Genomic DNA, 27,713 nt, shown 5'->3' with positions numbered 1-27,713 from the left:
GGAGGAGGAGGAGGAGATGGGGTGGGGAGGAGGAGGGGGAGAGGTGGGGATGGGCCGGGGGGCGGGGACGGGGGGTGTGCGAGGCGGCGGGGCTGAGCTGAGCCGAGCCACGTGTGACGGGCTCTCGCCGCTGGCCCGGCTCGGCGCTCGCGGAGCTTCGCAGCGCCGGGCGGGGGGAGGAGGCGGGGGAGGAGGGACGGAGATCTGGGGCTCGGAGCCGGCCGCCGCTGCGCTCCGCTTCGCTGTGGGGCTCGGTGTGTCGGGGGTGGGGGGGCGGGGGGGCTCCGCTATGGAGGCAAATGGGAGCCCAGGCACCTCGGGGCAGCGCCAACGACTCCCAGCACGACCCCGGGTAAGTTTCCAGCCGCTGCCCACCGCGCCGCCTCGGGCTCGCTCGGGGCTGTGCGGGCGACGGTGCGGAGCGGGGCATCCGCGCGCCCCCCGCGCCCCCGCGCGCACCCCTGGGGCACTCGCGCACCTTGGGGTGGCGTGGGGCGGCCACCTTCTCCCCCAGCCCACCTCCCGGCTCGCGCTCGCCCGCTTCCCCCCAGCTTTCCTTTTAGCTTTTGTAAGTTACACGTCAAAATGGCCGATCTGACATCGGTGCTCACTTCGGTTATGTTTTCTCCCTCTAGTAAAATGTTTATCGGTGGACTGAGCTGGCAGACCTCACCAGGTAAGGGAGGGAGGGGGGGACGCCTGGGTCCCCCCCTTCTTGGCTTCTTTATTGCTCTTTGTTATCCCGGTGTAAGAGCCCCCCCTCCCCGCCATTGGCTCCCCACTTCTCCTGTGCAAGGTTATTTTTTTTAAATAGCAAATCCTTTCCGAGCCCTCTACGCGACCTCTGTTGCCGAATTTCCCCCGCGTGTGCAAAAATATTGCAAAAACAAAACAGAATAACAACAGAAAACTACTTTTGCTTTTTGTCCTTGATCAAAATTTGCATTGCTTTTTTCCCTCTCCACACCTTCTCCCACCCCCCCATCTCTCTCTTTCTCTCTCTACAGATAGCCTTAGAGACTATTTTAGCAAATTTGGAGAAATTAGAGAATGTATGGTCATGAGAGATCCCACTACGAAACGTTCCAGGTAACGCATTTCCTTCTGGATTCTGCCTTTATTTTAGAACAAAGTTTTAGTTTTATTTTTGGAGGTGTCTTCGGAAGTAGCTAAGCGGATTTAGAATGGGGCTCAGGCGCGTGGCTGGGCAGGAACGTTGCTCCCCCCCACTCCACAACCCCAAAGGTTATTGTTAATTAGGGCCGAACTCTGGATTCAGAGCCGCCCATCTCTCCCGCTTGAAGTCATTTTCCTGTCGCTTCTTGTTCTCTTGTTTAAAATGACATTCAGCTTCATCCACTTTCCACATAGTTTTTTTTTTTTAATTTAAATTTATGAGTGTATGCCTTTTTCCCACTCCCAAACTCCGAAGTCCCCTCTTTGGGAGATGAATGAATATCTTAGTCCCCGGCTTCCCTCGACATAAAACAAAGCCTTAAGAAAGGGAAGAGGAGGAGAGGAAACTGAGGCGATCAGAGTGGAGGCACCAGCGTGTTCCAAGTTACCTCTAGCCTCCCTGCCCCCCCGCCCTCCGCTTTCCCCACTAACCTTGGTATTTTTCCCTCGCAAGGCAGAGGACTGTGGGCTAGGGGAGAATAGAGGGAGCTGGTGGGGATAGGGGTGCGTGGGGGGCAACTTTCGCACCCCAGTCTGCATATAGGGTCTCCTTGTTGCTTTCAGTGGTGTCACATTTTGTTTGTTTTTCTCCCTCTTTGTCTCCTTCCAGAGGCTTCGGTTTCGTCACCTTCGCAGACCCAGCAAGTGTAGATAAAGTATTAGGTCAGCCTCACCATGAGTTAGATTCCAAGACGGTAGGTTGCTTTGTTGTTGTTGTTGTTTGCCCCTTTTCAGTGCCGGTCTGGGCATTGACAGCCCTGTTTAAAGGGACAGCGCCTTCTTTTGCTTCTATTGCTAGAACTGGGTACTTTTAAACAGCTAGTGAGTTGGCTCAGAAGTTTGCTGGCGTGGCTGTTTTGGGGGGTTTCTTTTGTAGTCTGTCCCATTGCAGCTTCAGACACTGCCAAGCCAGGACTGTGGGGGGGGGAGGGGGGTCCGTTCCCTGAGAGGCTAGCCTCCCGCCAAGGGACCTTGCAGAGAAACTCCACCGGAGAGCAAATGGAACTTTCTTTGTCAGCAGAGCACAGCCTGTGGCATTGGGATCGGCTTGTGGAAGGAAGGCACAGCCTGCTTCCTGGTGGAGGGGGCAGGGGTTGGGATGAGGGGAGGGGGCGCTGATCTTAGGTCCAGGCAACAGGTTTCTCTGGGACTCCAAGAGATTTGAGATGTGGTTTCCGAAGGAAAGGGAGATACTGACAGAGCCGATTCAGGCGTCCAGTGGGGTTACACCAGATGGCGTCGAATTGAAGACTGATAAGGCCTGGTTTTCAAAGTGATTGCTCCTGGCCGCCCCCCCCCTCAGATCCTTTCATTTATGTGTAGATACTTTTAAAGCATTTGAAGTTCTTAAAATCCAGAGTTTAGGTGTGAAAGAACCTAGGTGGAGGTCAGAGAACAAGGGGAAAAAATGTCAGTCTGGAAAAATAAATGTAATTGATGGAGAAGGCGGGGAGTTCCTAGAGGTGCGTCAGGCCCCATGCTGGCTTCCTGCCTTCCTGCCTTCCCTGGATGCTTAGCAGAATTTCACTAGGAATTTTTTTTTTAAACCACTGCTTAAGGCAGAGGCCTCAAGGTGATATTTGGAATGTGGCTTTGGGCTGCACAGGATGCTCCTGTTCTGTTGTGAGCTCATGGGGGCGATAGGTGAGACAGCTGCCCACTGTAAACTTGACCCTCACGCTCCTCTTTTATAAAGTGCAAAATTCAAGGGTCTTGCAAGCCCTTTCATCTCTTAACACTGAGTGGAGGAGGAGAGTGCCGGGCAACCTTAGGTGCACTTGGATTGATTTTGCAAACTCACCCACTTTTTATGATCAAAGAGGTCAGGTGTTGCCCTTACCCCCCAGGAAAACGCCTTATGCACTTAAGTCACTTTATTAATTGTCCTAGACTTGTCAGAGCTTGCAAGCCCAGCCTGTGTGTGCTGTCAGATCATTTAATATCAAGAATGATCATTGGTAAGGTGATGAGGAATGTCTGAACAATTTATGCTTTCCTCCTTGACTTCTTGGCTAGATGCATCACACAGCTAGGGAGAATTTCACTGGAAAAATTCAAAGCGGGTTTGTGATTTCTCTCTCGTGCACTCCTTTTGCCTGGGTGGGAGAACTGGAGTTTGGTTTTAGTGGGAGCTGGCTGGTCAGATCCCTCAGTATCCATTGCTGGGCTTTGGGTTTTTCCACCATTGTTTGTTTTGTAGACATATTTTGGTTGCTATTACTTAGTATAACCTAGCTTTTGACTTTGTTTCAACGTTCAGTGCAGGAGGCAGAAGCGGTTGGTTTATTGACATGGAAACGAGGATCTTGTTTACTGTAACCTTAAAAGCTTTGTTTAGGTAAAGGCCATTGGCATCCAAAATAGTACCCTAGTGTTTTCTAGAGGACTCTAGAACCAGTACTAGCGCTGCACTTAAGTAACTAATGTTTTAATTTTGGGTAGTTTTCTTTTCTTCTCTCTCTCTCTCTCTCTCTCTCTCTCTCTCTCTCTCTCTCTCTTTCTTTCTTTTTTAATAGTTGACTGGGATGTACAAAAGGTTGGGATTTGCCTTCTTGCCTTGATGCCTCCTAGGCCTTGGAGATCTCAGTGTGGAAAACTTTGCACATGGGAGACCTCTGCTCTCCTTGTAACATGCTGATGTCACCACCACACACATACAGTGCAGTCCCAAATTGGCTTTTGGTTTTGTAATTTTACATTTCTTTCCTTTTTTTAAATCTTAGTGCTTCATTTTCTTCGCTGTACTTTTCTCACCCCGGTCCCAGCCCTTCCCTGGGTTGTACCTCATCGTTTCCCACACAAACAAGGTGACTTCTCACTGCACCTGTGTGTTGGTCAGATCCATCAAGCCTCAGGAGTGTGTCTTTTGAGTGAACAGAGATGAACATCTGTCTCAGTTTTGGCGACAGAATGGAAATCCACACCTGTTGTATTTCTTTTGTAGAGAAACTCTAGTCAGTGCTGGGCACACCTGTAGACGCAGTAATATTAATCTTTATGAAAGGGTAGTTTCCTAGATCCAAGAGTTTGGTCTGTTTTTGAAAAGTAATCTCTCATTTCTCAGGTGGTGCTTAAAGGCAGAAAGCACAAGGTGGATTTTTAGGTCTTTAAACTACCTTAATAAAAGTGATTTTGTCTTTGTATGTCTTACCGGCTGGGACCCAGGGATTATCTGGGGTGGGGTGGAGTTGTGTTGTGAGTATCTTACCCCCTGAAGTTTTCCCCAAAACATGGTTATTATTTTTTTAAGGGACAGAACGGACATGAGGTTCAGATTTACTTTTTAAAGGGGGAAATTTATAACCGGAAAGCCAGAGCTCAGAAATAAATAACTTGTAGCAATACCTATGCCATTCTCCACGTTGAACTATACTCAAAAGATTTGTGATGTTTAGAAATCTAATGGAAACAAGTGATGGATGTTTTTTTAATTCCTCCCTGTTTTTATGTAGGCAATAACTTTTTTTCTCTTCACGTCAGCTGTTAGGATCATTCAGAGCCATTAGAAACTCACACAGCTCAGCCTTCTGTGGGAATTGTAGAGCTTGTCACTGATTGAGAACTATGCTCTTTGCAAGCCGGCACTGATGGAGTGTGGGAAGCTTTCCCATTGGGGTGGAGGTGGGCTGGGGGAATACCCCAGTTATTGCATTGGATTTCCACCTCTGTTCAGTCATTTTCCTTTTAACACCCCATGCAATGGCATTTCTGGTTGGACTTAGGGTTGTTGATGTAGTTTCATCCCTGTGGTTTTTTTTTTTTTTTTTTAATCCATGTGGGTTTAATTCATATATACACCTTTCTTTTTCTTTTTTATTAAGATTTTTTTTTTTTAAATGAACAAGTCACTGAATTCTGTTTTCTTTGAGGTATACCCACAGGGCAATTGCAAATGATTTTTTTGAGGTAGGGTCTCAACTAGAACTCAACTATGGTGTTGCAGAGGGGCTTCCACCCCTCGGTGATCTCTCCCCTCAGCTTCTCAGGTGTGGGCATTCGGGGTGTGAGCCGCCATGCCTGGCTGCTGAAGATCTTTCCTTGATCTTCCTGGTAACTTCATTTTTAATACCAGTGAGTTAATCTGAGCTGAGCATTGCGGTGGGCATTGTTGATTTTCAATTTTTTTGGGGAGTCCCTTTTCCCCTGCTTTGCCAGGGAGAAGGAATAATCACCCGTTTACCTAAAGCCGGAGGAACATGCATTTTTGAGGGCTTTTTCTTTTTCTCCCCTTCAGATAACATTGTACCCATCTTTTCCCCTGCACATTAGCTCTGGGTACCATTTTGTATTCAGGGTCTGTGGAAGAGAAGTCCCTTGTTTCAATAAGAGTGCATGAGCTCTGGCTTACAAACACTTCACTCACTAAAATTCGTGGTGGAACATTCCAGGAAGGTGAACCTCATAAGTCCCATGGGGAGAGGGATGGCAAAAGTGAGACCAAAGCTGAAGGAGCTCTTGAGTTGTCCAAGAAGTTACTGAAAGATGAGGTCTAAGCCTGAGAAATGAGTGATTAATAATTAGGTGGTTGGATATTCATGTCCTCCCTGCCCTCTAGACTCTATCACTCACTTCTTCCCTGTTTATTTGTTTCCTCCAGATTGACCCCAAAGTTGCATTTCCTCGTCGTGCACAGCCCAAGGTAAGTAGGAGAGCCGTGGATGATGGGAATTTAGTGAGACTTTCAAGTTTCAGGCCAAGCATTGGAGGCTGTTGGAGGCTCGTGTTTGTGCCTTCAGGGTGTCAGCAGAGGGAAGGTGAAAAGCCCAGGTGAGCAGTTCTGGGAGGTGACCCTGCACCTCCAAGTCAGCATGCCAATGTGGGTTCCAAGCATGCAGCTGGGGAGAGAGGCCAATGGGATCCTTTCCAGAAGGGCGTGGCACCACCTCTTGCAATATGTATTTGAGTGCTCTATTTCTAAAGCAAGGCTGAGATCCTGTCAGGAAAAGTCGAACATTTCCTTATGCCTCTCTGTGGAGGACCCTCTGTCAAGGCCTTACATTCTGGAGGGTTTGGAGAAGAGCAGAATTTAAGCTTGTCCTTTCTTGGTGTCTCTCTCTCTCTCTCTCTCTCTCTCTCTCTCTCTCTCTCTCTCTCTCTCTCTCTCTGTGTGTGTGTGTGTGTGTGTGTGTGTGTGTGTGTGTAACCTTCCATAGAACCTCCTAAAGTTGTAGGTGTGGGGAAGGGAGCTAGGGATGTCCCCAGTTTTAGATCATTTGGATCATTCAGAGCCACTAGAAACTCACACAGCTCAGCTTCTGAGTTCTAGAGAGTTGGAGCCTAGATGCAGGAGGTGGAAACAACATGGCCCCATAGGAGTGGCACTGCAAGGTGTACTTAAAGGTTGAGACAGCGCTTGCACTTTTGTAAAGTGTGTAGTTAACAATGTTTCCCCTGTGCCTGCCAGTTGTGAGTCTAAGGAGGCAGCCGTGCATTAGGCTTCAACAGGTTTATGGCTTTCGCGTTACCCTCATACCTTGTACATTGGTTCTTTCTGTCCATTATACTTCAGTAAATCCCGTGTCCTTGACATTCTTGGGAGGGACAAAAGTATGAGGTTTCTAATTGTAGGCGCACAAAGAGAAAGGGTGATGGCTCTTGGAAAATTCAGTTTATTCCTTTAAGCGGAGGCTCTCAGAGTGGAGAGCCTCTAATCGTATAGAGGAGAAAATGAGTTTGCATGTTGGTAAAAGAAAAAGGGATGGTATTTTGAGAATTTCAGGTCTGGAACCTGCCACTTGAATGAGTGAGTGCATCTTCTTTTTAAAAGGTGGAATCCGATTCCCTTCAGTAAGCAGAGTGCATACTTGAAGGTGGCTTTCCCCCCACTCTTAAACAGATCATAGGAATTAACGAGGAGCTTCGGTTCCTTTACGTGGTGTAAACTCTGGGGTTGGCTTTAACTGTGTGCTGCTTTCCATGCTGTGTGTGAGTCTTCCCATCTCAGAATCAGAAGTGTTTTCTGGGGTTGGAAGAATTGCGGTTTGTTCCCTAGTGTGAATCTTCAAGTTTCCAGGTTAGTCATTTGATCACTCATAACTTGGATCAGATTTCCCTTTAGGGAAACTGGAAAAATCCTCGACTTGGTGAAACTATGACTCCAGACCTGCGCCCTCCACCTTTTGTTTCCCTCTCCTCACCGACTTTCTTCTTCAGCCGGGAAGGTACTATCTCACGTTAATGTGCAGTGGCATTGGCCTTTCAAACATTCCACTTGAAAACAAGTCGCAGACTTGTCAAAAGAAGATGGACCTTCCCCAGTTCCCAGCCCAAGCCTGGGGTGTTTGTGAGTTCTCAGACTTTCAGATGTGTATTAATATCAAGAGGAAAAAGATCCATTGCCTTGGGAATTCAAGGATTTAGGAACAGGACCGTCTTTAAAAAATTTAATGACACATCACTGTGTAAAGGACGTTCCTTCCTTTATCCACATCTGAATCCCAGCTCTGTCTCAGTTTCCTCATCTCTGAGCCTGGGGTGATATCTGCTCCTTCACAAAGGTTTTTGTGAAAAATGAAAGCGTGGTCTGGCGAGAGCCTCACAGGGCATCATCGTCACCATTATTATTGCTGGTTTAATCATCATTAGGATGACGGTTGTTTGCAAGCTGGACCACCTGGCTTCAGATGCCAGCTGTGCCAGTCATTAACTGTTGTGAACTTGGCCAGATCACTTAGCTTCCGTGAACTTGTTTCCTTTTTCTCGTAGCTTCCTGTGGGTGAAATATACACGCTTATACATGGTGATGCCAAAGTCTGATCCACTATTATTACTGATTATTTTTGAGAGAGGCCTTGAACTTAACAGCCTTCCTGCCTCGTAACTGTTATTTATGTTAGGGCTTCACACTAGTTCTCCGAGAGATCCAGTAAAGATATTAATTGAATGTGTGTACCAGGCAATTAGTGAGAGGATGATGTGTCACCTCCGTTGGACAGATGAGGTAGCTGAAACATTGAGGGGTTGAGCAGTAATATAAAAAATTACACCTAGGCAGTCTGCCTCCACAGTTGGACCCTTGACCAGGGTGTGGCCCTGTTGGGGTAACACTGGGTGTTGCCTCCCTGTCAATTGTGAGGGGACATGGCTCTCTGATGTCAGCAGACCATGAGGAGCAGAACCAGTCATTCCTAGTGAAGTTCTAGGTTCTTGGGTTCTGGTCATTCTCCTCCCCTTGTGACATCACTCAATTGTGCTTTCTAACTGACCCCTTGGTCAGTCCTTTCAGGTGCCTCTGGGGTTGCTCAACCCAGGGAGGCATGCGTTGTTGAGGTGAGGTTGGTTATTTCCCCACAGAACTGAGCCTGGCCATCAGGGTTCCAGACCAAGGTGACAGTTGGGGACGACAACCCAGCTGGCAGGAGTCTAGAGCTTTGAGTGAAGCCTTACTTATGTTGTCTCTTCCTTTCATAAAACTTGTGTGTGTGTGTGTGTGTGTGTGTGTGTGTGTGTGTGTGTGTGTTGGGGGGGGGCGGTCATGATGACAGGGCAGACAGTACCTTCTGTGTGGACTGGGTGAGGGGCTTGTAAATGATGTGTCAGCTTGTGTTTAGGTTAAAACGCCTTTCTCTGCTTTCTGGCCGCCCCTCCCTGCTAGCAGTTGCCAGAGAAATATTCCGTGGAGGTGTTAAACAAGACGGGTGGAAAGAAGCTGTAACTTGAGACCAAAGAAAATCTGTGGCAGCGAAGAAGGGATTTCATACGAGTGCTGTCATAATATTCTTTAATGTCTCATATAAATAAAAATCTGTTTTGTCCAGAATTTTAATGAGCAAAGAAGGCAGGCCTGTGGAGTCCTGCAGCTCACCCATCTCACCCTTTGCGATCTGAATGTTCACAGGGCTTTATTAGTGAGTCTAGGGACCACTCTTTGGAGGCCGGTGGCCAATTATTAACAAAGTACATTTTCATCAGGAAGAGACGGGATCGTTCTGTGTCTTCCTGTTTCACTGGGGCATTTCATTTTGTAAAATACGTAAGAGGAATCTGCCCCACCTCTGTCTTTTTAAAAATTAAAATGGTCGTACTCTAAAAAGATGACTTAATTTGAAGCTGCAACAGACCAGAGGCTGACACAGATCAATCATGCCACGTCCTTTTCTTTTTTTTTTTTTTTGTCTCCTTTGGGTCCAAGTGTCAGCTGCCTGGGAGAGTTTTGTTCCAGCCTGTGGCTTCTTTTTCTTTTGTGGAGGAACCAACAGACACTTTAGCAGCTACTGGAGGGCGGTTGAGAGTGGAGCCTGGGTGTGACTCACCATCTGTCCTATTGTCCTTGGGTATAATAACACCATTTCCTGCTGGGCAGTCACAGGTCTTTAATCCCAGGCAGAGGCAGGCGGATCTCTGTGAGTCTAAGGTTAGCCTGGTCTACACAGAGAGTTCCAGGACAGGCTCCAAATCTACACAGAGAAACCCTGTCTCGAAAAACCAAAAAGCAAGCAAGCAAGCAAACAACAAAACAAACCAGAACCCCAAAAGCACAATCTCCACTTCTTCCAGTGACTGTTTTTCCAAAGTTTTATTTCTTGTATTCAAATTGGCTTTATTCTTTAATGGATATATAAAAACATAAGCATTGCACATGCGTAAAAGCATGTTGTGTGTGGGGCTGGAGAGATGGCTCAATGGGAAGAGTCTTTGCTGCCCCTGGAGAGCACTGAGTTCTGTTCTAGCACCCATGTCAGCTAGCTCATGGCTCTCTGTGACTCCAGCTCTAGAGGGTCAGACACTCTTGTGATCTCTGCAAGTACTTGCACACACACGCCTGTCTGTCTGTCTCTCTCTCTCTCACACACACACCATTAAAAAAAAAAAACAAAAAAAACCAAAAACTTAAAAAATGACAGGCAGGGGCGCATGTGCTGTTTTGATTCATACGTGTGTTCATTGTGTCCTGAAACTCGAGAGGCAGAGACCTTAGCTGCTGATGTAGAGATATCTAGAGATGTCATTTGTTCAGTCTATTTCCAGTTGCCTTCAGTGACAGCTGGGTGACTGTGGACATAGCCATGAAATCCCATCAAGCCTCAATTTCCTTCTCTTAAAAACAAGTTGTGTTCCTCACTATGTTATTTTGGAAATGAATACAAATTGTTCCTTGGGAGCTGTGTATGGTCAAGTGGCACCCAGCACATGTTTGCTGATACCATTATAGAACTATTATTACTAAGAGGTCCCATGTATCCCAGGCCAGCCTCGGGATCATTTTGTAGCCAATGATGACCTTGAACTCTTAATCTTCCTGACTCTACCTCTCCGGAGTTCTGAGATTACAGGTCACCAAAGCCAGTTTTATGGAGTACTGGAGAGTGAACCCAGAGCTTCAAGCCTGCTAGGTAGCCGTTCTACCAGCTGAACTATATTCCCACCCTTAGAATTATCTTAAATTGAGTTAAAAAAAAAATGCAGTGGTAAAATGACTTCAGAAAAAAAAAATCTTAATGAGAATAAAAGCCCCCTGACTGCTTGGAGCTGTTGGTGCTTGGTGAGTTGAGTCTTTCCTGGCTTTTTCTCACTGAAGGCTGCCACCCAGTCATGTTCTGTTGTGTGCTTCCAAGTCACTACAACAGTTAAGTTGTGGAGGGTAGAGCTAGGAGCCAGAATTTCTTGTTCCCATCTTGTGCTGTGATGTTGCTTTAGGGTCCTGAAAGATTCTCAGGGAAGCATGCATCCAGATGGGTGCAGGGGCGGCCTGAGCACAGCTCCTGTTCCGGGGGAGTGGTTTCTCGGCAGCTTTTCAAGGGCAAAGGGTGAGATTCTGGCATCTGGCCTTCCCTTGCTGCTGTAGGTCAGGTAACCCAGCATCTTGCCATCTTGGATGATGTGCAGCTGTCATCTCAGAGGCCATGGTTAAGCAGCCAGCCTGGCAAGTTTTCTTAGTCCTGCAAGGATGTAATGGTGTGTCTGAGGCCCTTTTTCCCCACCAGTGAGGACCTCGGAGGATTAATGGCTTAGCTTCCTGCTTGTCAGAGAGCTCTGTTCTTTCCTGTGTTCCAAGTCCTTAGCAGGTGTCAGCTCAAGGAGGAGGGACACTTTGTCCTACAAATGTCCTCTCCCTGAATGTTGTCTTTCCTTCCAGGCTTAGATTCCCTTGTTCACATCAGTCTGCTAGGATGACAACGCTCCTCTGTCCCATGTTATATGGCTTTTTGGTAAATAGGTGAGCCTCCTTCCTGGTCCCCAAACAGGGAAAGGGACACGGCAGTCTCTAAGGACCCATCTCTGGGCCTCTTAATACAGTGTGTGTTCAAAGTGTCCACTTTAGGGTGTTCATACCTGGAAATTCTTGAGCTGCAAGTCCCAGGCATGTATGACACCAGGGATTTGTGACCCTTCCTCTTCTACATCTTACTGAATTTGGAGTATTCTTTTACATGTGACCATGTGATGGGACAGCAAGTGGCTGGCCCCAAGATCACACCGGCTCACCTCTCATCACACATAATCCTTACTCACTGCTGCCTCTTGCCATGGACTCTCTTCAGTAGGAGATTGAGAGCCCCTCATTGCTGCCTTGGGCTTCCCACTGTGCACAGAGCTGTTTAAATGCATTGGCCTTGGGTTTTGTCTCCTTTAAGATCTGTGAGGATCTCTCCAGCTTATCTCACATCTTTCCTCACTTCCATGGCCTTGGACTGAGACCTTTGGGGATCCCATCTCTCCTTCCCTTCTCCCTGATACATCCCATGGACTGAGCTATCCCCGCCTCCCCATGAAGCCCAGCCTTGCACTGCTTTCTGATGCCTCGTTAGGCGGTGTCATCATTCACACACCACACAGCATACTGAGCTTACACAGGCCAAGACAGATGAAGCGTGACCGGGCAGCATCCTCTTCAGGGACCCCTGTTGTGTGCATGGTGACTAAAATGAAATGGCATGGAGCTCAGTTCTTTCTCTGGATTTCCAGCGGTTTAGCTTGTCCTCAGTTATGGTTCTTGTAGCTGTAGTCAACTAAGAACACCTATATCCTCTAGAGGCTGGAAATAGGCACTTACTCCTTTATTCATCACGGAGTGCCCAGTGTGTGCCACCCACTCTGAGGCTCAGGAGATAGTGTGGACAGGAGGACAAGGGCCTCTGCACCCACAGAACCTTCGTTCCAGTGTGGCTGTATGAATGGAGCACAAAGGTAAGGGAACCACAGGTTATTGGGAATGAACTCCAAAGCCAGACAGAATGGTGGTTGGGTGGGGAGGGGCCGTCCCTTTGTTAAAACATGCAGTTGCCACTCTCAGAAGTTCAAAAGGTATTTACCAGGGTATTTTGTTCTGAGTTTTATAGTATTTTATGTTCAAGTCTCTACCAGCTAATAACCCCCAAGGTACAAGTGCATTGTTTATGGCTAATAACCAAACCTTTTAGCTCTCTAAGAAGTTTTGTACATCGAATACTTTGATTTAAATGGAGTGAATGAAAAATGATGGAGACACAGTTTGGGGCCGGGGGGGTCAGCAGCATCTTCTCCAAGTTGGGAGCATAGCAGTGACCTGTATGACAAGAAAGGACATGATCTGCACAGTAGAGGAGGTTGGGGGCCGCCTATGGAGGTGGTTTGACACCGGCTCTTGAAGAGCAAGAAGGAAGAATAATGTCAGAATCCTGTAAGGCCAGACAGAGGGTGTGCATTTGCAGGGGGCTGGGTTGTGCTTGGAAAGTAATACCGGTTGGGGATGGGTTTGATAGGCTCCCCCCCCACCCAGCAGTGGCTGGGAAACTTATGTGTACAGGCTCTCAGAGGTGCTGCCTGGGTGCTCCAAGATCTTCTGGACCCCCAGAGAAGCCAGGGTCATTGAGAATATGATTGGTGCTGTTTTAGGAAGAATGTCACACACTGGACTTGGGGTTTATGCTTAATGGGTAATTCAGGTATGAGGCTGTTGGTGGAAACCCCCCTCTGCTCTTTGGGGTGAGTGGCAGCTTACAGAGAGCCTGCCGTTCTTATGTTTACACCTCTTGCCTGCCTCTTCTGTTTTATTAGCAGGGAACCACAGCATAGGCCGTATTATAGAGCTCTGTTCTCTGTCCTTGTCTAAGCTGTGGTCATGACCTCACCCTGTGTGGTCAGGAGGTGACATTTTCCACATGGAAATCTCAGGTTGCTAGCAGGTGCCACCCATGACCTGTTGCTCAGAACAGTGGGCCCATGACTTCATAGGCCATGGCAGCTTGTGATCACCTTTGCCTGGTGGCTGCTTAGAGGGAAGAGCATGTATGTTGGGAATCTCCATGTCTGCTTTTCCTGTGTGGTGTGAGTGGTGGTAGGTGTGGTCTTAGAGCCAGGTGCCTGGTGTTCTGTTGCAGCAGTTACGTGGGATGGTTGGTCCAGCTGGACAGCTGTCTTTCTGGATGCTAGTATAGCACTCTGTTGTAGGTTCTCTCTCTTGAGGATAGTGTGAAAATTCTAAGTATCTGGGAAGGTGTTCCCCCACCATCCCTGGGGTATGTCTGGCTACTTTATTTGCTCATTTTAATCTGAGATTTTGAATTTTTTTTTTTTTGGTTTTTCGAGATAGGGTTTCTCTGTATTGCTTTGGAGGTTGTCCTGGAACTTGCTCTGTAGACCAGGCTGGCCTCCACCTGCCTCTGCCTCCAGAGTGCTAGGATTAAAGGTGTGAGCCACCAACACCCGGCAAGATTTGGAATATTCTGAAAGAAAAAAAAATTGACTCAAAGATAGTGTCTGAGTTAGGATGTTACGGCATAGTATCAAGCCTCAGTATTCTGAAAACTCCTTTAGTTTAATTGTTACAGTGGTCTTTTGTCATCCATGATAGAACCTCCACTGTACAGATGGCTGAACTGAGAGGCCTGTGAAGGTAGACAACTTTATTGGAGCCACAGAAATAGCAAGAATCAGGTTTGGCCTTTGGACCCAAGTCTGAGGGAATTCCAAGGTCTCATTCCCCTAAACACTAAATTTCTTCTGCTCCATCCAATGGGAGTGGTACATCCAGCCTGAGACCTGTGCGCTACGTGTGCGTGCCATGCTATGAATGTAACCCAGCATATTCGTAATGGCAGTGTCATGTCTCAGTGCCAAATGGTTGGACATCTCTGGTAGACTTTATCTTCTTGTGCTTTGTCTGAACATTATAAAGTACCCAGGCTAGCAGATAGTATTTGTTATAGTCTCTCCAGGAAGCTTCAGGGTATTTTCCATTAGTCGTTTATGTCTGAGAACCTGTTAGCATAGTGAAATGATACTTTACATAATGCTTTTACACCTCAATTTTTTTCCCTGTGAAATGGGACCATCAATATAATAACTCATCCTAGACTTGTTCAGGGGGATGAAACGAGGTGATGTCTCTGGGTGACTGCACATTGTGGGTACAATGGAAGCATTGGTTACCTGTCCCTGTCTCCAGAGGTGGCACTGTCCATACCATGTAAGAGGACTGTACCTAGTAGCCTGCAGATTGCTTGGCATGGTTGCCCTTTCTGTAGGTGATGGAAAGTCTAGCACACTGAGATGGGAAGGTTGGTGTCAGCAGCTTGGCCGGCTCATGGGGTCCTGGCTTTCAGGGCGAGATAGCATGCACCCTTTATCTTGGCCATGCTCAGTGGGCATGAGGAATTCATTTCCTTCTCTGTGTAGGATGCCTGTGTTTTTGCTGCCTTTGAGAGTAAAGTCCCAGGCTTCAGCTAGGGAAGAGCTGAGACCCCACTGTGAGAGAGGTCTCCTCCTCAGGAGCCTTCACTCTCCCAGGGCTGGTCTTTATCTGCCTGGGGTAGTTTCACCAATGATTGATCTGAAAGCACCACAATCATTTATTTGTCACTGGCTGTGACAGGCAAGTTAATGCTAATGGATTCTTTTTTTAGCCTGTTGTCTGGGATGTTTCTCCCAAATGTCCTGAAATCTATGGCATTAGGGGAATGTGTAACTTTTATGGTCGGGGAGGATTTAAAAGATAAATAGGGTTTTGTGTGCAAGGGGCTTGCATTTAGGATAGGGGCAAGAGCGGCCAAGTGGGGGATGCTGGGCGAGCACAGAGTCGTCTTTTTAAGAAATCCATTCAGAGCTCTAAATTGCTGTTTCTGTTTCAATTATGTGACAATTTCAAGGGTTTAGAAAAATCTAATAAAATGGTCTTGATGATGCATTCTGGGGACAGTGCTTTGGAAGATGCTGGAGAATAAATGCCTTGGGGGTCAAGAGATTGTCGTTCCTGCCACCTCCGTGCCTGCTTCATCTGGGTTTTTACATTTTTATTGTTTTGAAGGGCAGGAAACGGTGTAGGAATGCATTCAGGGCTTCATCCGTAGCCTCCACTGAAATGAATTATTCTCTTTGCGCAATTGCAAATACACGGCCACTGCGCTCTTTTCTTTCTTCTTCTTCTTTTTTTTATCCTCAGATGACATACTGTAAATGACTTTCAGAGCATGATTTGTGTGTGTAGTGATGTTGAATAAAGCGCCAAAGAGAAGCCAGGGGAGGAGGGGGCGAGTGAGAGGGGAAGCCCTTTAAGAGTTTTTTTTTTCTCCCTTTTCTCCAATCAAAGCTTTTGATAGTTTCCCAGAGAACAGAAGTTTACAATGGAAGCGAGTTTCTGGCCTGCCTACGGGAACAGAGCGCAGAAAGACATAGCTAGCAAAATGGGACGCTGAGTGACATTAATGAGATGACCACTCTGCTGGGAGGGAGGCCAGGAACCACCCCAGTCCCAGTTCCCATGGTTTGTTCCCAGCTGAATGTCGCGTGCACTTTTGTGTGCGCGCATGTGTGCCTGTCCCTGTGTGTGCACGTGCCTGCATTTTTGTTTTCTCCTTTTTCCACTGTAGGTTTGAATGTCAAGCTCTGATAAGTGTTGTAGGATCCTGCACCCAGACTGGCTGTGTTTGTTGGTGCCCCCCATTTCCAGTTGGTGCACAGTCAAGTTTGAAATAAAAAAATAAGTAAAAATTATATTTATGTGTGTGAAAGTGTGCACCTTCATGTGCACACTCATGTAGCATGGCATGTATGGGGAAGCCAAAGGACAGTTTGCAAGAGTTATGTCTCTCCACCATATGAGTCCCTGGGCTGAAACCCAGCTTAGCGGGCTTGGCAATGAGCGTCCCCCCCCCCCCGAGCCATCTCTTCAGCCCAGAAGTCAACTTTTAAAGTGGGTTGTGTTTTCTTCTACACCGTGGGCACTTGCTGGAATCGGGATGGGTGATGTGTGAGGCCAGCATCACAGAGCTGGATCCTGTTGGTACACTGGAAGGGAGAGTATGAAAACCCTGTATTTTCTGAAATGGATTCCAGTTTAGGGAGGGAAGAAAACCTGTAAGCCACTAGGCATAGTGGTGCACACCTTTAATCCCAGCACTCGAGGTGGAGGCAGGCAGATCTCTGAGTTTGAGGCCAGCTTGGTCTGCAGAGCAAGTTCAGGACAGCCAGAGCTACACAGAGAAACCCTGTCTTCATGAAAACATGAAGGTTAACATCTCTTCATGTCCCACACATGTCCTTGTTAAAATGGGTTTTCACTGTATTCAGGCAACTGTAGAGCTGGCTGACATTGTGGGACAGTAGGGGGTGGATCTTGTTTTTCTGCTGCACAGAAAACCAGAATAAAAAATAAGAAAATGGTAAATTCCAGAAAGGTCCTTTTTCTGATGACACTTCACATTGGTGATAGGAATAGGTCATTGAAACACATGCCTTTTAAATAATTTAGTTTCTTGGAGAGTTCCACATTTCCATGCTCATTCTGGGGGGGGGGAGAATTTCTCAGGACCTGAGAAGAACTGCAGCTTTGCAAGTAGCTCACCTGGGAATCTGGGGAGAGGCTTTGGAGACGACAACTTTGTTGGCAGGCCCTTGAGTGTCTCTGGCTTTGTTGTCAACTCATTTGAGAAGGAAGCTGGTACCTTCATCTCCTTCACTGTGACACTGGGATAATATTGTTCAGAGTGACAGGCAAGTGTTGGAAAACCGGCTAGAAGCTCCTAGAGATCAGAGCTTGCCAGTGCCTGGGTGGGGTGAATGGAAACACAGTGTGTATTAACCAGTGCAGCCTGTTTTTACACCTTTCAACCCTGTTCCCTTGGGGCTAGCTCCCAAATGTATCATTTTTATAGCTAGAGGCAAACAAACAAAAGGGTTTCACACACACATAAGATAATGCTTAGGAGAAGCCAGTCAGTTCCTATCTATTTCCATCCTCAGGGGAAAGTGGATCGTGTAAGGCTCTTGGACCCTGGGCTGAGCATCTCCCTAAGACTGCTCAGTGTATGTGTTTCCTCATCTGTTTTCAAAGCAGATAATTGGTTTTAGTGAGAACTTCTGACTTGATTAGGGGGCCCTTAGGAAATTAAAGTGTGTTTGAATTTCACAAGTATAATTTTAATTATACACATTTTGCATTTTTTCACTAGGGAGCCAGGTTCAGGGCTTGTTTTCCTATACTAATAGGGGCAGTAAAGTAGACGATGGCAGAACATCTTTGGAAATAAAAAGCCTTGGATCCAGTCATATATTTCTCTTGCAGTACATAGTGAGCAGGTGAACGTCCCTTTGTCGCCCATGTCGTTGTTAAAAAAAAAAAGGTTTTCACTGTATTCAGGCTACTGTAGAGCTGGCTGACATTGTGGGACAGTGGGGGGTGGATCTTGTTCTGTGTTTTTCTGCTGTCCTCACCAGTAGAATGTAAAATTCAAGTCTTTAAGAGTGCAGGTCCTGCCTGTGCAGCCTGTGTTTTGGCACGATGTCATCTTAGCATGTCATGGTATGTCACCACATCATTTTATTTTTCCACCTCCACACCTTCCCAGCATCAGCTCTCCTGGCTGCCTTTCTTCATCGTGATCTTTTTTGGGGTAGAGTTGAACCACCTATGGGATGACCCTCTGAGAGAGAGGCAGGCTGCGGACCACGTGGCCTCTCAAGAGAAGGCCTGGTTGTGTTTATGGGAAATGAGTCCTTTTCAGAACTTTCAGGTCTGGGCAGACAAAACCCCCAAATGCCAGGAGCTTAAAATCGTCAGACATGTTCCTGTGTGCAGAGACTATAAAGAGCTGTCCAGAGGGCTACTTTGACCTTCTAGGCTCTCATCTTGCTTGTTGGCAGAAGAGATAGAGTAGAATAGTTCTTCTGGACAGAGACATGAAACCACGCTGAGAATGACTCAGTGTCGCACAGGTTGGGACCTGAGGAATGTGTCACTTTCTGTTGCGGTGTCTCTGTTTCCTGGATGCCCGAACTAGGCTTCTTGAGTTCGAGTCCTTGCTCTGCCAAGTACTGTTTGTGCAGCCTCAAGCACGTTATCTTATGTATTCTGTGCTTACAAGCAGACAGATCCTAGCACTTTCACAGGCTTGTGGCCAGGCTGAGTTAACATAAAACATGCTTAATGTGGTGTCTAGTACATGGAATACTGTACACATGTGAATTAGGAGCTGTCGGGAAGGGCACTGTTCCGTGGAAAGTTTGGCTAACTATTGTCGGCCTGAAGTGGTGAATATACCACAGTTTGCTGTCTTTTATATCTTTATGTAATACTTGAGGAAAAAAAGAATACGTGTGTGTGTGTGTTCCCGAGCGCTCACTAGTGTGTGTAAATGTAAACATATATAACTCGGGCAAAGTTTCAGTGTGACCTGGGTGTAGGTCTGTGTTTGAGATGTAGCAGATGAGTTGTGGGTTTGTGGGAAGCTTTGAACTCTGGGACCAAGTTTGAAACTTGGTCCTGCCACTAACTTTGTGGCCCTAGGAAGGTTCATAAACCTTTTGATTCTGCTCTTAAAAATGAGGATAATGTAGGAATGTGGGATAAGTGAGAAGTATAAATAAGATGTTTGATATCTGGTTGGCACTTAAGAAATGTCAGTTGTTTGCTCCTATAATTAGAATTTTTTTTCCCCCAGACAAGGTTTCTTTGTAGCTTTGGAGCCTGTCCTGGAACTCAATCTGTAGACCAGGCTGACTTCGAACTTACAGAGATCTTCCTGCCTCTGCTTCCCGAGTACTGGAATTAAAGGCATGCATCACTACTGCCTGATGAAAAAACTATTTTTATAGCCAGTTTTTTTTAAAAAAGATTTTATTTATTTATTATGTATACAACATTCTGCTTCCATGTATATCTGCACACCAGAAGAGGGCACCAGATCTCGTAACAGATGGTTGTGAGCCACCATGTGGTTGCTGGGAATTGAACTCAGGACCTCTGGAAGAACAGCCAGTGCTCTTAACCTCTGAGCCATCTCTCCAGCCCCCAGTCTTGTTTTTTTTTAAACCTGCATTAGAGAAAGCCACCAAATGTTCAGATTTTTACTGCATTATTTTATGTGTCTGCGTGTTTTACATGAATGTATGTGTGCATGCCTGGTACCCAGGGAGGCTAGAAGGCATTGGATTCCCCTGGAACTGAAGCTACAGGTGGCTATGAGCTACCATGTTAGTGATGAGACTCGAACCTGGATCCTCTGAGGAGCAGCCAGTGCTTTTAAGTGTTGAGCCATATCTCTGGTCCCTTAAATCCATTCTGAAAGCTGGCTATGGTTCCATGTATCTATAATTCCAGCACTTTGTTAGTGGCAGACAGAAGGAACAGAAGTTTGGGGCCATCTTCAACTCTGCAACTATCTTGAGGCCAGTCAGTAACTAAAAAGAAAAACAAAACCAAAAACAGCTATCTTGAAAATGGGAAATTAGCTGGACAGTGGTGACACAAGCTTTTAATCCCAATTAATCCCAGCACTCAGTAGGCAGAAGCAGTCATATCTTTGAGTTCTAGGACAGCTAGGGCTACACAGAGAAACCCTGTCTCAAAAAAACCAACCAACAACCAACAAACCAAACAACCAACAAAAAAACAAAAAGAAAGAAAGAAAGAAAAAGAAGAAAGAAAAGAATGGTCAGATACAGAGTGTCCTGATGGCGATGAGAACACCAAGCATTAGCTGAAAGATTGCCTCTTTTGGAAAACCTTTGGGTCCTAAGGGGATATTGAAACATTGGATTTTGCTCTGCAAACCTGTGAACCCCACTGCATGAGTGGGGTAAGTTTGACAGAACTCGGGAAGTGACCACAATGCTCTGCCAGCGGCCCAGGCCATGCTGACCCCCAATGGCCTGTCAGGGCTGGTAAAGCCTCACGTGTGTCAGGACTGGAGTGGGGTTCTAATCTCCTTGCTCTTTTCCAAGTAAGGTCCCTCTGCTTGATGTCCACTGGGTGGTTTTTCCCAGGTGCTGGGGGTAGTTGTAAGTGGACCTGCAACACGGTGTGGGGTGGATGTGGATGTCAGTGTGTGAGAAGAGGGATAGGGTCTGTGGAAGTCAAAGGGGGTGGCCAGGAGGAGGGGAATAGCAGCAGATTACATTGACTAATTGTAGGGAAAAAGCCATATTTGCTGCTTCATTAAGTGGTCGCCGGGCTATGAAGCAGTTTATTGTAATTAATACAGAAACAGCAAATAAGTGTCGAGTTGGGAGTGGAGGTCTCTGGGAGCCCCTCCCTGCTTTGGTTCTCTGTGTTCATTGCCCCACTCATCGGCTTTTTGGGGAGTCTTGGGGTGCACCTTTGTGGGAAGTCATTGGCCTGTTTTCTGTGGGTTTGTTGCTGGATCTCTATTCCAGGCTTTTTAAGGGGCTTTATGTGGAGGAAGAGAGACAGACACACCCGTGCCACCATTGCTATTCTTGCCACAGTTACTTTAATTTCAGCACATGAAAGTGGCAGGTTCCACGTCCAAGTCCATCGAGTTGTGGGCCGTGTGGAGTTGTGATTGCTTTCCTTGATGATTTCTTGTTCAAATCAGCAGTGCTCTTAATTTTCCAGATGAAGTAAAAAGAAAATTGGAGACTCCCCTCCCGCCCTGTGTCTCTTCATCCAAGATTTTCTGAGCGTGACTCTGATTTGGAGGGTTAATATTAATTAGGAACCGGGCTAGACCTCGGTTGCTTGATGAGGTGGCTTCAACTGTCCTGAGAAATACGGCTCTCTTTTGCACATTCCCGCTTTGCGGTGGAAGTTTCTGGGCTTAGAAGCCAAAGGAATACTTTTCCAGAGCAGGGATTGAGAGAAGATGATGCTTGTTACAGCCGTGCACTCCGTTCTTCGGGGTCTAGACTCAAGAGGAAGGAACAGCACCAAAGAACAGGAATGGCCAGTCTGAGTTCATAGGGACAGTGACACTCCAGAGTGGGACACTTAGTTCTTTATAGGCTGGAGTGGACATGTGTTGTGTGTGGTGGGGCTGGAGAAGATGAACTTACTCATTACAGTGCAAGTGTTCTGTGCCAGGCTCAAATCGGGGAGTGGTGAGATAGCTTGAGGAGGAGAGCCCAGTCTCTGCCCTGTAGAGTTTGCATCATGATCCCTTACTGAGGTGCAGCTTCCATGAACGCTACAAAGATATGGTGGGTTGTTCATCATAACAAGAAAACAGACATCCCGTAGAGGTTTTGGGGGGGCTTCCTGGACATGACCATTAGAGCTGACTGGAAGAGTAAATGGAAGAGTGAGCTTGGGGAAGGAAGGACCAAGGGCTGTTCTACATACTGACAAGTCAGGGTGTCTAGCATGCCCAGGGTGAGAAGACAGGAGATCAGCTGTGAGGCTGGGAAATGGACAGACAATGGTTGGACTCTTTTTTTTTTTAAATTTATTCATTTATTATGTATACAACATTCTGTTTCCATGTGTGTGCACACCAGAAGAGGGCACCAGATCTCATTATAGATTGTTGTGAGCCACCATGTGGTTGCTGGGAATTGAACTCAGGACCTCTGGAAGAGTAGTCGGTGCTCTTAACCTCTGAACCATCTCTCCAACCCCCGCTGGTTAGACTCTTAAGGGCTCAAATGGCAGGAAGGGAGCATGGAGATATGCGTCCTGAGTTTTGGGAAAGATTACTGACGGTCTGTGTGGGAAATGACTTGTGAGAAGCACCGGACAGATGTGTGCGTGGGAAGGGAGTTACTGCAGTTATCCAAGTGAGCAAAGATGGGCGACTGTGGTGGGTGTTGACCAGGAGGTGGACTGGGGTGCAGTTTAGAGTTACCATGAGATTGGTGGTTTGTGTGGCTGGAGTAGGAAGTATTGAAGGTGTAAGGCCAGTTGGACTTCTGTGTATGTGAGCAGAGCCCCAGACCCTGCCTGCATGAGACAGAACGATGATACACAGGGAGATACTCCAGGCTCAGGCTTGAGTGTAACCCGTTGCACAGTCCTTTTTACTTTTTATTATGTATTTTAGACATTTTCTTTGCGTGCGTGCGTGTGTGTGTGTGTAGCTGGTACAGTCTACTCCATAGGGTAACTCAGAGAAAAGTCAGAGCAAAATACAGAAAAAAGCGTGCTCTCAAACCAGGCTAGTAAAGCCTGAGATAAAAACAACCTGAAAAAGTAGTTTCCATCCATTTAGAACACATGAACCCAGGTTGAAGGGATCAACAAATGACATTAGCATTTAAAGTTTGCCCCTGCTCTGACCTCCCTGCTGCCTGTATTTCCCTTGAGATCAAAGCAAAGAAATGGGGGAAGAGTTGACACTCAGATTCAGTTTCTGATCATGCTGAGATAACCCTTGTTTTACAACCTTGGGTTTCCCAATCTTTGCTTGGGCTGACAGACTCATTTTAAACAAAAAGCAGGGTATGTGTTTTAGTGATGGGGGCCCCTCAGAAACATCCCCAAGGGTTGGGAGATATTAGTAACCAGGAAGTTTCTCTGTTATTTTTCTTACTGCTTCTCCGAGGAGCAGTCTGGAAGGTATATGGAGACGGGACAGGTCTGAAGAATTCCTGCCCCCTGCTGTATAATAAATCTGATACTAAAATTAGTGCCAGCCTCCTGAGCCATAATTCTTGCTGAGCCAATAAAGAAGCGTGCGTGTGTGTGTGTGTGCGTGTGTGTGTGTGTGTGTATGTGTGTGTGTGTATGTGTGTGTGTGTCGCGCGCGCAGACACGCATGCTCATGCCTGTGTGCTGTGTGTGTCCAGCTTGTCTCTCAGGACTGTGGGATGTCAGATAAGTAACTGGCTCTCACAATTGATTTTGTTTGACAGCATCTTCTCCACTCCCTGCTTCCCCCCTCTCTCCCCTGATGGAAGTGTAGGGAGTGGGTAGAGGGTGGGTAGCGGGGAAATATTGCCACTTGTCTTTCAGGTTTGTGTAAATCTCTGTCACGTAGGCAGGTGTTCTTTGAGAAACTGTTGGAATGTTTTATAATTGAGTGTTTTACTTTGGTGGCAAGACATTACTCAGCTCCTCTCCGAATCTTCCTCATGCTCTGGGTAGGGTAAGAGTTTTCCTTCTAGGGAACTGTGTCCACAGAAGGGACTCATTTAGTGTGGCCAGCTAACAGCTTTAATAATTAAGTAGGCATTTAGGTCCCTCAGTGCACAGTTCTCCTAGTAGGGACAATCTGCTTTTGAAAAAACACACTCACCTTTTAACTGTATATGGCTGTGTCAGGAGTTGTATTTGATTTTAAATTGCCCATGTCTAGCAGCCCTGTTATTCATTAAACAATATAATGTTTTTTAATCTTCCTGCAGCTGTGTTCACTGTGTGGGGCTTGCTTTTGGGGAGGAGGAGGATGAGGGGCATATGTGCTCTCTCCTTTTCCCTTTTATACTCACCAGGGCTTCTCAAAAGCACTGTCCAGCGGGATGGAACACCCCCCCCCATGCCGCCCCCCATCAGCTTTCCCAGTCGAGTGGCTGGGAAGTTTATAAGCGGGACCACCTGGGGTCAGTCTGGAGCAACAGCCCCTGAGGCTGAAGTGCTTCCTTTGTGGGCAGAACTCAGAAATGGGTTTGTATCACAGACCCTTTAAAAAGTCTGTCACTTTTCCTCCTCCCTCCCCTGCCCCCCACTCTGGGAGGGCTCGATTTGTCTGTCATAACCAGAAACAGGCTTGGAGCTCCTGACCCATTATAGATGTGTTTAAGACGAATGCCAAGCCCAAGCCACTTAAAGAGCATATGTCTGTAGATACCAAAGGAAAGAGAGGATGAGAGGGAAAGGGGCAACAAACAGTCTCTTCCAGATCCCCTGAAGCAGAAACAGAAAAACCCAGGGCCCCCAGAAAGGCACAAAGAGAAACATTCTGCTCCAGGGAGAGCCTTAAAGTTTGTGCATGGGTGGGAGGACCCGCCCAGTGGAGGTTGTCCTCCCACCAAGGACTGGGTGCCCTTGCTAGAAGGGTAGACTCTGGGTGGGGCCTCTGTAGGACCAGGGGCTTGTTATCTTAGGCACCTGGTGGAAAAGTGCAAGTTAGTGGCATAGGCAGGGAGCTTTCTGGTGCTGTCCAGCTAGCTGGCCTGTGTTTCTGTCCCAGAGATCCTTTAGTTAGGAGTTATTGCTGGCCCTGTCTTTGTTAACAGCTTTTTTTTTTTTTTCTTTTTTTCTTTTTTAAAAAAGGGACTCAGAACCAAGAAAAAATAGGCAAATGAAGTGTTAGAGGACTGGACTTTCCACAGGGACCACATTGCTTTGATTTCTTGGATTAGTACAGCCCAAGATCTGTATTTTCTTTCAACCTGAAAAGGGGTCCTTTGAGTAGAACAGTGACCAAGCATTGGCTTCTTTTCCCCCCTTTTGAATTTCTTCCTGTTACTGTAAGAGTCTGAGTTGGCTGGCCTGTGCCCTCTACCCTGCCTGGTTGTCCTGGTGACGCCTGGTCGCAAGGTAGCCCTGTGTTTGTCCCCACCCCCCTGTGACGTGTGCATGCAGCTACTGGCCTAGAATCAACTTGAACTGATATGTCTCTCACTCCAAACAAAAAAATAACCCTGAATGCTCCATGTATGTATTTTTGAGGTGTGTGTGTGAGCTTTTTTTCTCTTGACAACTTTGTTCCCTACAGCTGTGCAGTCACAGCCTGTTTTGAAATCTGTAAACTTTATTTGTCTTTTAGTGACTAGGGTAAGCAAGAGGGGGTGAGAGGTGAGATTTGACTACTACCACACATGAAACACCATAACCCTAATTTTTTATTAAAAAGCGTTTCATTGGAATACTGTACGAGGAGCAGGTGAGATGGCTCAATGGGTAAAGGCTCTTGCCATCCAACACTAATGACCTGAGTTCTACCCCAGAACCCACATAAAGGTAGAAGAAGAGAAACGATTCCACAGGGTTGTTCTCTAACCTCCATATGCACACTACCCTAGTAACAATTTTAAAGTATTGTTGGAAATAATTAATGCAAAGAACACTTTTCTGTCTGCCAAATTTTTTTTCAACTACTTTAGGCTCTTTTTTTTTTTTTGGTCATCATGGAAATGAAAACTTGGGGCTCAGTGATGTCATCTTTTCCACTGTCTGGGTTGGCTCTCCAGGACTGGCCATCAACTTGTACTCTCAGTCAGGAGGTCCAATCTTCTGCTGGTATAGGGAGAGAGAAGTTAAAGTTGGCCAGTTTACAGTGCACCAAGTGCTTGTTTACCCTGGGAAAGCAAGTTGGTAATAATGTATTGGTATTAAAACTGCTTTGTCTGGTGGTCTTTTGGGTTTATTTACTCTCCACTTTCCTTTCTCACAAGTGTTTTTCTCCAGCTTTTGAAGAAATTGCATCCCTGTTCAGGATAAGCATGGAGCAGGAAGGTTGAGCTTGGGGAAGAGGGAATTTGAGGGGCTGAGCCTGGCCCCCATTCTACTTCCCAGGTGAAATACCAGAGTCCCAGATTGTCTGCTGGGGGGGAGTGTTCAGAGGTAACCCATGTTCCTGGGACTAAAGTGTTTCTGTTTTGTTTTTGTCGTGTCTGTCTTTCAAGTGGGTAAAGTGGAGATTAATACGGCAAAACCCAGACCAACCCAAGAGTCATGCAGTTTCACAGTGGGGCAGAACATGGCAATTTAGGATGGGTTAGTACGACTGTCTGTGCTTCTCCTGGTACAGAAAGAAGGGGGAGGGCAAGGGAGAAAAATAGAGGGTGGAGAAGGAGGGGGTGATCAATTTTCAGGGAGATTAGTAGTGGGGAGGGAAGGAGAGACTTCCCAGAGACCAGAGAGAGCTTGTATAAGAGTGTTATCAGCTGATGGGAGCCCTGGGAACCCCCAGTTATGTCTGGGAAGCTTTTGCATGTAGCTGCTTTGAATTGGTCTAGAACTAGATGTTTAAAAGCAGTTACAGGAACAATTCCTCAGAGAAGTATTTCTCTGGACTTCTGTGGCCCTGAAACCCTGTTTTTCCCAGCAAGCCTCTCTGTATTTTTAGAAATGTTTTATTTTCTCCTTGCCTGTCCCTTAGCAGAGGCCCCACGAGTACTTTGTCATGTAGTTTTGATTTCTTGAACAGGTGTTTGGGGCTATGAAGGGTTTTATTTACAAAAAAAAAATCTGTAGGCTCTTTGTCTGGGAGTCCAATATCTTCTCTTCCTGCATGAATGGAGTGGGAGGAGGGACCCGTGTGGTACCCTACCTTTCTAATGAGGGCAAGTGAAGGGCCATGTGACTAAGATGAACCTTCCATGCAAGCCCTTTCTTTTTATTATTCATTTCCCCCTGTCTTTCGGCTGATAGCCAGTTCCATGTCCCATTCCTACTATGTAGACAGGATAATTTCATGTAGGTCAATGGGACTACCAGCTGTCGTCTCCACTGGTTTTGGGCATTTCAAGGAGCCAACTTTCAAGTAGATTTTAATCTTCGGAGACTGAGCACACATTCTGAGTGTGTCTGGGTGGGCAGACTCGGAAAGTAATACTTACCTCTTTTAACTTCAGTTTCTCCTGGAAGCTGTATGTCCTTGCCTTTTCCTCGAGGGTCCTAATAAGAACTGCTGGTCTAAATCAGCGTCTCTGAGAATCATTGATTCGCTAATTGCTCATAAACGGAGCCCTGGCTTCCCCCTCCTGCTGAGAGCACTTTTCTTTTCCGCTCTTCTGCGAGGAGTTAGGCAGACTTCTGCAGGGTTTTAGAGGTAACCAATAAAAGAGTTTGGCGTGCTGCTGTTGCTAATTGTGTTCCTTGGAGGTGACCACATCACCAGCATCCGGGCTCCATAAACAAGGGGCTGCATGCCAGTGACCTTTCCTGCCTGAAACTGCAGGGCCCAAGGTCGCCAGCATGATGGGGAGTGCCTTTCCCAGCCCGCTGTGGGCCTCAACTTAATTTGCTTGTTTCCTGAGGCAAAATGACCTCCCAGTAAACTTGCCCTCTCCTTTTAAAGAGAATAAACAATGAGGCAAGGTGTGTTCTTTGGGAGACATGGGCAGTGTGGGAGGGGCGAGGAGTGCTTGTTAAAATGTCTCCTTGGGGAAAGACTGGTGTGCAGTCAGTGAGTTAAAACTGGAGGCCCAGAGAACAGCTGGATCTGACAAGGTGGGGGCCCGCAGGGAGGTCGTGAGGCCCTGCATGGCAGAGGCTGTGTGTAATCGTCAATTCTTGGCACTGAATGTTAAAAAGAAAGCATTCTGGGGCTGGAGAGATGGCTTAGCGTTTAAGAGCACTGGCTGCTCTTCCAGAGGACTTGGGTTCAATTCCCAGCACCCACATAGCAGCTCACACCTGTCTATAACTAGAAATACATGCAGGCAACACGCCAATATACATAACATAAAAATAAGAGTTATTTATAAAAAGCATTCTTTTT

General features: G+C 46.8%; 1 protein-coding gene across 1 annotated transcript in view; it reads left to right on the top strand.

Annotated features, from left to right (window-relative positions):
- Positions 1 to 274: 274 nt before the first annotated feature.
- Positions 275 to 27,713, top strand: part of Msi2 (musashi RNA binding protein 2) — a 367,643-nt gene continuing 340,204 nt past the window's right edge. The window contains 6 exon segments of the mRNA XM_035447710.1: positions 275 to 319; positions 321 to 352; positions 636 to 676; positions 1,008 to 1,089; positions 1,787 to 1,871; positions 5,774 to 5,815. Of these exon segments, the coding sequence (XP_035303601.1) occupies positions 290 to 319; positions 321 to 352; positions 636 to 676; positions 1,008 to 1,089; positions 1,787 to 1,871; positions 5,774 to 5,815 (312 nt within the window). The 5' untranslated portion in view covers positions 275 to 289.

This window comes from Cricetulus griseus, chromosome 7 (assembly GCF_003668045.3).
Source record: "Cricetulus griseus strain 17A/GY chromosome 7, alternate assembly CriGri-PICRH-1.0, whole genome shotgun sequence".
NCBI lineage: Eukaryota > Metazoa > Chordata > Mammalia > Rodentia > Cricetidae > Cricetulus > Cricetulus griseus.
Note: the sequence above shows the minus strand (reverse complement) of the source record. Positions and strands in the feature narration are given on the sequence as shown.